Raw genomic sequence first — 11,612 nt, forward strand, 5'->3', positions numbered from 1 at the left:
TTTATTTTGGAGGAGGGGTTGGTTTCGGATTGTGTTGCTGCCCTCCACTGGGCACTAGGGAAAGTGTTTTTTTTTTTCATATTCACGGTATTTACGTAGGAAACTTTGCCATGAACAGAAATATGTGAGCGTCCACCCAACTGGATGGCTGTAGCTAATTTATGGGGACTTCATCCAAACCAGTCTTGGAGGAAACCCAGGCTCCTATAACTGAGATAAACAGTGCAGAACAAACCAGACAGTGATGCTAAAATCTTGTTTGATTGGTAATTCTCAAGAGCAGAGAGATGAATCGCGTTATTTTCTGAGCCCTCAGAAATGTGCTTTGAAAAGGACCACAGTGCTTGTATTCGTGCTGCTTGCCTTCATCGTGCGTGACCATATGGTAAAAGCACGGTTGGTAACCTAATCAGCTGCCCCTAGAGCTCTGTCTGGGAAGTCAGAAAAGGCTGAAGGTAGGATTTTATAAACTAAGCCCAGCACAACGACGCCAGCCTTTGGTGCGGAAGAACCGGCCCTCAGCCAGCCTCCAAAGCCGAGAAGCAGCTCCTCGTATAATAACGGGGCGGAGGAAAAGCCCCTCGCCACCCCCCCGCCCGACCGCTGTAGCGGAGCCGGGAGGCGGCCTCCTCTCCGCACCGCGCCCTCCAGGGGGCGCCGCGATGGCGGCCGCCGCTCGGCCCGCCCCGCCCCTTCCCCCGCGGGGTGCGCCGCGTCCGGAGGCGGCTGCGGTGCGGGCTGGGCGCGGAGAGGAAGGTGAGTCCCGGCGGCGAGGCACGGGAGGGGCGGCCGCGGCGTCGCCCGGAGCCCTGGGGATCGGCGTGGCACCCGCGGGCGCCCGCCTCCCTCCGGCCGTTCGCCGCGCGGGGCCGCTCAACGCCTTCTCCCGCCCGCCCCCATTTTAAGCCCTGTCCCCGGCGCCATTTGAAGTGCGAAGCCGCGGCTCGGTGCCTCCTCGCCTCCCCCCTCCGTCGGCCGCATCCCGCCGGCCGCAGCCGTGACTCACGCTCGGTCCCGCGCTCCCGGTGCCGGCTGGTGGCTGGGCCCTCCCTCACGGAGCCCGCGCTGCTGCCTCGCTCTGCCCCCGCCCCTCCGGTCCCGCTAGGCCGCGGCTCGGGGAGGGGCGGCGGGGCTGGCGGCCTCGCCCTGCCGCGGTCTCGGTGCGTTGTGGGCTCTTCCCTCTCGACCGAAGCGATGGCGGCGTTCGATGCCTCCGATACAGCACTGAAGCGGTTCGCCCTGAGGTTGGCCCGTTACAATAAAGCCGTGCTTCGTACCGATTGTTCTATCTCACGAGAACGTCGGTAACGTGATAGGAGATGTGGTTTTTTTCTCTCGGTTCTGAAGCTGGGCCTGTGAGCGCCCTAATGCTGCGGAACGCCTCGGGTTCCGTTTGCAGCACTGCAGTTCTTTGGGCCGATGCATCAGCCCAGCCGGTTTGGTGTCATCTCCTTTCCCTTCGGGAGCCGCAGACAAAGGACAGCCCAGGCTGTGCGCTCAGCAGCGCTGATGCTCCCAACCGAGCACTGCTTTCGACTCCATGTGGTATTTTTCAGCCTTACAGTTAGTAATAGTTGTGTGTTTGTTTCTGATGTGATTATCTGGGGGACTGTTTCTTCTTTATTTTATGATTAGACTATATTAAATGCTGTCCTTCTGCAGATGAAGGCCTCGTGCTGCTGTACTTGCTGTACCTGGGTGCAGTGCAGCTGTCAGCCTCCGAGCTGCTCTGCTTGCTGACGCTGAAAAGTGTGGGATTTTGGTAAGATGGCATCACTTCTGTTTTAATTTCCAGCCTGAAAGTCTCTGAAGGTCACTGCCCCAGGGTATCTAATCTCTGACAGAAGGCAGCATGCAGGAGAGCTGCTTGTAACATACTATGCAGCAGCTGCAGTCTGTATGGTGAGCCTTCTTACTCCTGGGGCAGGAATACAGAACTATTTGTTATTTGTGTGCTTTTAATATTTTCTTAATTGTAACAGAATAAATAGGGGGATGTAAGAAAAACTCTTTGTGTGGTGTTTGGGGTTTCAGAATACTTGTATTGTTTCATGAAAAGTATAAGCTGATAAATACAAGTTTAGCCAATTTTTGAATGTTTTCATTTTATGATTAACATAGACTGTTCAAAATGAATGAGCATCCTAAGAAGAGGAAACGGAAGACACAGCACCCTTCTCGATATTCAGGTCAGCCTAGAGCTCCAATTCATTTAATTTTTCTCAGAATAATAGCCTTGTTATGTTTGTACCTGGAAAATAAGTAACATACAAGAGGTGGGTTAAGATGCCTTCTACTGAACATGCAGGGTGCCCACCATGTGTGCTCTGTTCTTAGGCCACTTTCAGTCTGTGCATCTGAGCAGGTTTGTTCTCTACTCCCTGCGTGTTGGAAAGCTTGCACAGACCATGAAGTGGAGATGATTCTACTGACAAACAAGGGGAAAAATTCCCTGGAAGTTGGGATTAAGGGGTCAGTAAGCATTGCAGTCCATAAGCATTCAGCACTGCGTTAGCTGTGCTCCTTTTACTGTTTCAGAGGAAGAAGTTCAGCAACGACCGTATGTGATGCTCTGAACACTGGGACAGCAGCAGAAAGCTATAAATCAGAACAGGAACTTTAGCAGACCAGCACAGAGTTCTCATAAAGCAAGAAGTAAAAACGTAGCCAGTGAGAATTTTAGTGCACAATGAATCCATATGTAGCTACATCAGTTTGTTAGTGTTAATCTTTTTTTTTTCTATTTTTTTTTTGTCATACAGATTCTTCAGGTGCCCCTAAATATATAGACAATAGTGGGATTTTTTCTGACCACTGCTACAGTGTTTGTTCTATGAAACAACCAGACATAAAGTATTCTGAAAACAGAGGTAAGAGTGCATTTTGGGGTCTTGCTATGTAATGCTTGACTAAGTGTGTTGTGCTCTGATTTGTAGAAATAAATAGAAAACAAAACAGATAGTGGTTGTCTCCTGAGTATTGTTCTGATTTGATGTCCCTTAGACTGAATGTTATATCAATTACATTAAGTAAAAAAATCCTTCTTTTATCTTTGCAGGTAGATACCATAGTCCGGTGCAGGGCATAGACACAGATGATGATGGGAGTCCAGTGCATGCTGGGACTTCTCAGTGGAGTGGGTCACATTCAAACGTAGGGTTGCACTATACAGACCCTAAAAAGAAGGATAAAGGTAAGTGTGCATTTGCAGCTTACATACTGGGAGGCTGGAAGCCACGTATACTGGTGTTTAATGTAACAAGTGCTTTACTTTCCTGGTTTGACAGAAGAGATCAAGGTTTTTTAGCTTACATTATTTATTTGTTAGTTGTAGTCTCAGTGCCTGAATGATAATATTTGCTTTTTGCACTTATAGGCTTCTACAACCAACTAAATACACACCTAGCTTCTTTGCAGGGTTGTTTGTTTTTGTTTTATTTTGTTTTTTAAACTGACCTTTATTATCTACTTGCTCCTACAGATAAAGCTGCTAATAATGGAATGTGCAAAGACATATGTGACTCACCTATATTCAGTGACAGCCCTACAGAAGAAGAAAAACCTCTTGATATTCAAACCGTAGAAATTTCTACAACAGAAGTTAATGCTGTAGAAGTCCATGATATAGAAACACAAACTGTGTCACCTGAGAAGCTAGAAGCTGAGGACCTAGAGGAGATCCCTCTTGAAACCTGTAAAATCTTTGAGAAGAACCAGGCTTTGAATATCACAGCTCAGCAGAAATGGCCTTTGCTGAGAGCCAACAGCAGCGGCCTGTACAAGTGTGAGCTCTGTGAGTTTAACAGCAAGTACTTCTCTGATTTAAAGCAGCACATGATCCTGAAGCATAAGACGTGTGCGGACACTCATGTCTGTAAAGTTTGTAAAGAAAACTTCTCCAGCAAAGTGCAGCTCATTGAACATGTGAAACTGCACGAGGAGGACCCATACATCTGTAAATACTGTGATTACAAAACGGTGATATTTGAGAATCTGAGTCAGCACATAGCAGACACTCACTTCAATGACCACCTTTATTGGTGCGAGCAGTGCGATATGCAGTTCTCCTCCAGCAGCGAGCTGTACCTGCACTTCCAGGAGCACAGCTGTGACGAGCAGTATTTGTGTCAATTCTGTGAGCATGAAACAAACGATCCAGAAGATCTGCACAGCCACGTGGTGAATGAACACGCGTGCCGACTGATAGAGCTCAGCGACAGCTATCATAACAAGGAGCGTGGACAGTACAGCCTCATAAACAAAATCAGTTTTGACAAATGCAAAAACTTCTTTGTATGCCAAGTGTGTGGCTTTAGGAGCAGGCTGCATACAAACGTCAACAGGCACGTAGCTATTGAACACACCAAAATATTCCCTCATGTTTGTGATGACTGTGGAAAGGGCTTTTCAGGTATGTTGGAGTATTGCAAGCATTTAAGCTCTCATTTATCTGAAGGGATTTATTTGTGTCAGTACTGTGAGTATTCAACAGGACAGATTGAAGACCTTAAAACCCATTTGGATTTCAGGCATTCCACAGACTTGCCACATAAATGTACTGATTGTTTAATGAGATTTGGAAATGAAAAAGATCTTCTAAGTCATCTTCAGATACATGAGACAGCTTGATTATTTTCTTTCCCTGCAATAAGCTTGTTAGGATTGGAATTAAAAACACGATATTAAATACAGTTTTAATAGCACTTGTACAATTATAATGTTTTTATGTCAACGAAGCATGTGTAATGGCTTGGTGTTAGGAATTTCCTTTCCTAGGAGCTTCCGTAGGTATAATCACACGTACAGTGGGATGGATCGCATTCTGGGGGGAGGGACAGGGAATAGTTGCATGTCGTAATAGTTCCAACTGTTATCCCACACTTTCACATGAAAGGTACAACAGCAGCTCTTTGGAGTTTGATATGACAGAGGGAAAGCCAGCTTCTCCGTCCATGCTGAAGTAATACCATACTGATCTCAGCTGCATCTCCTACTCATGTTATCCTCCACAGCAGCAGGGCACTGCTCGCTTTTAGAAAATGGCACCAGCTTGCTGAAGATAACTGCGTTCCAAAAATTCCTGAGCATGAGAATGTCAAAATTCATATGTCAGCCTGTATTGACCACCTTGTATTCTTGATAAGCTTTTAAAATTGGTGCGTCTTTCTCTCAAGGTTACCTATCCTACCTCATCGTTTGTTTGAGTCTTTGGTCAGTGTTCAACTTCAAATCCTGTCCCAACAATGCTTTCATCCACACATTTAATAGGGACTGCCAACATCACTTCCATTTCTTTTATTTACCTTCAGTTGCTGTCTTTGTTTTGATGCACAAAGGAGACATATGTACTGCTTGTGTGCAGTCTGGGTTGGGTTTTAAGCGGCAATTCTAAGGGGATGTGTGAAGTGATCCAGCTGAGAATATATAGTGTAACTTTCATATTTAAAATCTTAGTTTAGCTCTGAAATATGTCACCAACCTCATTTGGAGAAAGCCTCTGTAAGTAAACTAGTTCATAATTATTCTGTAGATTTATAATTAGCTTTCTATGACTAGTAATTTGAGGGAAGTGATTTTAAATCTGTATGTGATAAATGTACTGGTTCAAACACTGGTATGGTTTAAAAAAAATAATCATTTAAAAGTGGTTTAGTACAGCTATTCTGATTAGATAGATAGTGTTCTTTGGGCATTACAATCTTACTAAGTGAATTTTTAAGCTTCAGTCCATAGCTGTGTTTCTCAGTGACTGATAGTTGTACAGTAATTAAGGGTGAGATCATTTAGACTGTTTAGCTATCAGGGTGAAGTAATCCATAAAATGGTGGAGTTTGTTTCTGTACTGATTGTAAATTTGTAAGATTGTCTAATGTAAGTATTATATAGGCATAATTAATGTATAAAACATTTCCTGATTGGTGAGACTTAGTGTTATCAGCTCCCAAGTGTGCAAGGGACTTAGCACTGGAGTTTTACAGCTATAAACATTGGCTGAATATAGTGAGTTTATGGAATTTCTGATGTCTAGAGAAGTATTTCCAGAACATCTGAAAAGGAGCCATTTAATACTGGTTTAGCAGGAGGCAGGACTTATTTTTGTTGTATTGAAATGCTGGTTTAGTACCAAATCTTACATGTAATCTTTGAAAAGGACAACCCAATCATATCCTGATTGTATTTTTTTTTTTTAGTTTGTTGTATAGGGAATGGCAATGTCTGCACTAGTATCACTAATTTCATATTGCCTGGCTTAATATGGTAGTAATAATGTAGGTTATGGAGTACTAATAAGAATTGTTCTATATGTGGAAGGCTGATTTTGCTCATATGGGTATAACAGAGTGGAGGGGGGGGGGATGCTTGAGCTTCTCTTCCACCCTGCTCTTGGTGACTCAGGATTCCAGAGTGGCTTCCTGTTGACATATGTCAATTTCTAATCTTTAAAATGGGGATTAAAAGAATATGCTATAGGAGTGGTATGAAAGCAAATTCTAATCTAAAATGCACACCACAGTGTCTGGATAAGAAATACATTCAGGTTTTACTTAGATAGGATTTCACAAATACAGCAGTGCGGTGTTAGAAAGTAAATGGAAAGTAATTAGAAAGTAAATGGAAATGTATGTGACCAGTTGGTCTCATCTCACCACAGAGGGAGCAGAAATAAGTTACTTAGGCTTATTTTAGGCATGACCAGCCTGCCTAAACAAGAAAGGTATGTAGTGGAAGAAAAAATAGGTCATGAGTGGAACGTGTTTAGAAATTGGAGTGCTGGAAGGAATGACTGTATGTGTGGGGACAGCCTGTTGTTCCCCGGGAGGGCACTGTGCAGTCACTGGGAATTCAGGGCTGGGTGGAAAGCCAGGCTGAGCTCGGAGCATGCCTAGTGCTGCTGGGCCCTGAATTCATCTTTAGCATTAATTGATCAGTCCTGGGTTACAGCTATCAACTGCAGTGATCAGGAGTTTTTCGGTAAGCCTTTCCATTTCAGCTGTTTCTTGCAGGGCTCCTCTGCTGCAGTGACAAGAAGCTCTGCTCAATCTCAGGGTCGCTTTGGGAAGTGGTTCACTTAGTGTTTAGGCATCTGAGCCTATGGCTTATAATATCGGCATCGAGTACCACAGCTTCTGGGAGCACAATGGCTACCAAATGAGAGAATGTCTTTATATGGAAGAATTAAGATTAAAATCCCATTTCTTAGTGCAAGAACCCGCAGCACAGAGCCCTACTGCTTCTCTACTCTCTCCCCAGTGCTTATGGATTGCCACAGTCCTTTGTGCTGCCTTTCTCCTCCTGTTTCATGCAGAAGTCCCAAACGTACAAGCGACGGGTGCTTATGAAGCCCACAAGCGTTCGTCACCTCAGCTACCGGCGTCTGACTGAAGGGCGGTGCTGCCGGCACGCAGCCCTGCCTCCCGCGCTTTCCTTGGGCTTCCCGAGGGCTGTGAGGGGTTACGGGATGGCCTGGGCTGGAGACAGCTTTCATGTGCAGATGTTCCCGCTGGCACTGGGCTGCACCTAAACTGCTGTCTGGGGAAGAAGCTATGGCAAAAAATATATATCTATTTTAAAAATTAACCATAGCCCTGGCAGTTGTAAAGGGCAGAGAGGGGCTACTTCCCCTCAGCGCCCCGTCTCCATTTCACACGCGGCCGTCCCCTCCGCCCTCCTTGCAGATGGCGGCCGCCGCCCCGCGACCCCTCACTAAACATGGCGGCCGCCGCTCCGTCCCGCGGGCGGAGCCGGGAGGTGGAGGGGGAGGAGGCGGAAGTGGAAGTGGCGTCAGTGTGCGGCCCGGCGGCGGGGCAGGAGGCGGCGGCGGCGGCAGCGCGGTGCCCCGCCGGCGGCGCGGCGGTTGCCTGGTAACGGCGGGGCCTGAGGAGGAACGGGGGCCTCGGCCCGCAGCGCTATCCGACCTGCGGGGCTGCGCGGGGAGCTGCGGCCTGGCCTCGTTTGGCCCCGTCCGTGATGCCCGGGCCTGGCCGAGGGAGAAGGCTGTGACCTCCGGGCGGGAGCGGGGTTAAATGGAGGACTGGGGGTGAGGCGTGCTTGGGAACGAGCCGTACGGAGCCGTACGAAATCGGTGCTGAAGCTGTGCTTTGTGAGCAGCTGTCAGCGTGAGTGGTGGGGAGGGTGAAGGGTTTGCCAGCATAACGCCTTACTTCCATCGGTTATGTTGTTGTTTATTTTAATTACCTGAGAGCTGATTTGTTTTAATTACCCAGTGTGCTGAGAGCACGTTGATTTTCACTGACGCTGGCTCTCTGCGTGTTTCGGTCACTTCGTGCAACTTTCCTCACAGTTACATAATGGCAGAAGCCGCCGTGTCCCCGTTGAAGCACTTCGTGCTGGCCAAAAAGACCATCACTGCCATCTTTGAGCAGCTGCTGGACTACGTCACTGAGGGGGCTGCTTTTGTGGAAGGTCAGTTTTTGACTTGATGTAAGGCCTGATCCATTGCTTTGAAGTGACTTCGTGGTAGTGCAGCATGTGTTATGGTACACATCTGTGTGCTGCTTGTGTGAATGTATGCCTTCAGACATCGCTGTGCTTTTTGCTTGAGGAAAGTGAAATGCTGTGCTAGTAGCCATACCTGGGATGGTTGTGCCTAATAATAGCTGGCTGCATCGTGTGGCATTGGCTGCTTTCTGTGATGGTGGAAGCTGAGCTACCTCATTTGGGTTGGGGCCACTTACAGCCCCGTTTCAGTTCATTGCACAAAGAAAAGTATTGACACGCTCTGCTACCTGTTAAGCAGGTTGATCTGTCTGATAGGAAAGTGGATCATAAAGATATGATGTAAAAAACCTGTGGTTACAACACCACAGGTTTCAGCAGTGTGGAGATGCACGTTGCCACACAGCTTGGTTGCTCATCACTCCACTGAGCTCTGTGCTGAGAGGGCAGCCCAGCCTGGCTCTGGTGTCCATGGCAGTCCTTGTTTGGCTTTCTGAAGGAGGCAGTGTCACAAAGGCCGGGCAGTAAGCCCGTGGATGCAGCCTGGTGTGCTGGAGAGGGCCGTTCATATTCTGAGATCTCTGCATTCTCTTTAAACATAGATCGTTTTTAACTTTAGTAGTGAGTTTGTTGATTCATCTGTAGTGATTTAACATGATTTCCCGAGTGCTCTGTGGAACTCTCAAATGATGGGCTCACATCATGGAGTTATTTTTGCTTTCCTACTGCTGCATAATTAAAATTTAGACATATCTTTGTCATGCGAAGTATTGATAATGTAGGTCTTGTATCCCGGAGTGTGCATTCTGTATGTGATAGCTTTTGTTGTTTTTTTTTTCTATGTGTAGCAACATACAGGAACCCAGAGCTTGAACATATAGCAACAGAAGATGAATTAGCAGAAATACAGGCATATAAAAAGAAGTTAGCAGTCATCGGTGAAGTGCTTTCACGGAGACACATGAAAGTGGCATTTTTTGGCAGGTAATGAATGAATTTGATCTCTTTCAGAACTTAACATCCGTGTTTGTAACTTACCTGCACCAGAATTAGTTCATTATGTGATTATTCTTTGAACGTGCTCACTCCTCCCCTAATGGGTGCTAAACATTTCTGTGACACCATCTTGTTCTATTTGTGTAGTTTAATTATGTATGTCTTGCTACATATTTTTATGGGTAGGTTACATAAAATGTTTTTTTTTGTGTAGGTCTATTATTTGACTTAGGAAGATGAGAGTTAGTTGCCTTCTCCTGAATGTTCTGTTTGTTTAACTTGGTGGCTTTGTTTGTTCAGAGTGTTTGTTGTACTGAACTACTGTTTTTAAGAACTTCTGTTGGTGTGTATTGTAAGTGCTGAAAAACAAAAATTGGAGCTGTTCATTTCCACATATAAGCAACTGAAGAAAAATAGGCAGTGTTAGAGGCCCTTGCTGTGCTGGTTGTGCCATTAGTTCCATAGGTCTGCGTGGTGCTTATTAGGGAAAATAGTAACAATGCATTACATGGCTTGCAGATAAATCTGAACACGACATGAATTTCTGCTGCCCTGGAATCCCTTAACAAGGAAAAATCTGAATTCACTGTCTTTTTACAGAATGAGTATCAAATACTTTGCATATTTAGTTTGGTGGCCCTGCTAGGCAGGGGGGTTGGAACTACATGATCCTTGGGGTCCCTTCCAACCCGGGTGATTCTGTGATTCTGTGATAGTTAGCGTTTTCAAAGTTATAGATTATTTAAATGGTTACGTGTATTTTCTGGAATATGACTTTTTTTAATTGAAAAAATTGTGCTGGTATTGAAAAAAGTACATACAGCACTGAGTGTTGTATGTGGCTGCACTCACTCTGCTAGCAGTTGCTCCATTATTTAAAGAAAAAAGATGAGAGGAGCTGGGATAAGTAAACTGTATCTGAACCTTGGCATTTCATGAAGTTAAAAGCTGAATGCATTTACTAGCTGTGCTACATGGTGAATGTTGCTTTTGTAAGTTCAGTGCAGGAGATGATGAATTAAACCTTAACCTGAACTCTCCCTCTGACGTTCTGAATGAATTTGTTAAGTATTGTGTAGTGAGTCCTGAACCTTCTGCTAGAGGAAGTAGCTCAGTTAACAAATTACAGCCCGTGTTTACTTCACGCCATTGTGTAAGAGTTAAGTCTCAAATCTTACTGGGTGAGGGTTACTGCAGAATGGGGCATTGCTGAGAACTTCACGTCCTTGTGGAGGTGCTGAGTTGGTGAGCAGTTGCATTGAGTCAAGAGAACACTGATTTAATTGAGCTACTTTTTCTTTCTGAAATAAGGACAAGACTAAGTTCCATGATTAAAAACAGCATTTGCATTATAAGGATTGCATGCAAGAAATAAATTTGATTATCTTTTTGCACACCGCTTTACATCTTCCTTTGGAGATGTTGATTAAGTTGAGATTATTGTTGATTAAATTGTTTGGAGTTGGCTGTAACGAGAATTCCCAGACAGCAGTACTTGGAGGCATATCTCAGGACGTTGATACAGTGCTCCTTTTGCACCACATCTAATGCTTTAGAGGCTGTATCAGAAGCACTGGTTCCTTCCTGACTGGCACAGATCGATGTTTTCTGAGGGCAGTGTGTTAAGTTACAGAGATGGTAATTTCACAGGCATTTTAAGTAGTCGCTGTTGATGCCATCACAGAGGCTACTAAGTCCTCTTCTGTCCCTGTAATGCAACCTTTTCCTCATGTCCTTCTCCAGCATCTCTGGAATTACTCCCTTAGCTTTGCTGCACACAGGAATGTTGAATTGTTACCCGATCAAAACATTCTATCTGAAATATTACACAGGTTTTCCATCAGTTCTTTTCTCTGGGAATTCCAGCACTGGCACAAGGCAGAGGGCAGGCTGCCCCTTCTGAGGGACAGGGTGGTGGTATTTAGCAACTGCTTTGCATTGATCTAAGGCATTGTTTTAGGCTAGATGCTTTTTCTGGTGCAGCAGAATTGGATTGGATACAGGCTGGGCTTGTTTGGATGGCATGAGTTATGCACATGGAAATTGGCTTTCTTGATTGGACAGGAGATGTTGATATCAAGAAAGGGTGCTGTAACTGCTATTCTGATGAACTTTTCCTGCACTTTCTATTCTTTTTCCTGCACTTTCTATTCTTTTTC

General features: G+C 45.4%; 2 protein-coding genes across 5 annotated transcripts in view; both read left to right on the top strand.

The window, feature by feature from the left end:
• The first annotated feature begins 688 nt into the window (after window positions 1-688).
• ZNF639 (zinc finger protein 639) lies at window positions 689-5,922 on the top strand. 2 transcript variants are annotated; one of them, XM_042881087.1, is made up of 6 exons: window positions 689-756; window positions 1,663-1,762; window positions 2,122-2,189; window positions 2,763-2,870; window positions 3,059-3,193; window positions 3,482-5,922. In XM_042881087.1, exons 3-6 carry the CDS (start codon window positions 2,132-2,134, stop codon window positions 4,627-4,629), a joined length of 1,449 nt encoding a protein of 482 aa, XP_042737021.1. In that variant the 5' UTR covers window positions 689-756; window positions 1,663-1,762; window positions 2,122-2,131; the 3' UTR covers window positions 4,630-5,922. The 2 variants fall into 2 exon arrangements, with proteins under 2 accessions (XP_042737021.1, XP_042737022.1); XM_042881088.1 differs by lacking the exon at window positions 689-756 and adding an exon at window positions 1,128-1,244.
• A 1,031-nt stretch (window positions 5,923-6,953) lies between these two features.
• Window positions 6,954-11,612, top strand: part of MFN1 (mitofusin 1) — a 20,409-nt gene continuing 15,750 nt past the window's right edge. The window contains exons 1-3 of one of the 3 annotated variants that reach the window (XM_042881086.1): window positions 6,954-6,972; window positions 8,303-8,424; window positions 9,306-9,441. In XM_042881086.1, coding sequence (XP_042737020.1) covers window positions 8,310-8,424; window positions 9,306-9,441 — 251 coding nt within the window. In that variant the 5' untranslated portion in view covers window positions 6,954-6,972; window positions 8,303-8,309. Of the gene's footprint in view, window positions 6,973-7,820; window positions 7,863-8,022; window positions 8,039-8,302; window positions 8,425-9,305; window positions 9,442-11,612 lie in introns of those variants that run through there. The other 2 variants (XM_042881085.1, XM_042881083.1) reach the window with 2 other exon arrangements.

Source organism: Lagopus leucura, unplaced genomic scaffold (genome assembly GCF_019238085.1).
Source record: "Lagopus leucura isolate 7727_CA_CO unplaced genomic scaffold, USGS_WTPT01 Super-Scaffold_100029, whole genome shotgun sequence".
Classification (NCBI taxonomy): domain Eukaryota; kingdom Metazoa; phylum Chordata; class Aves; order Galliformes; family Phasianidae; genus Lagopus; species Lagopus leucura.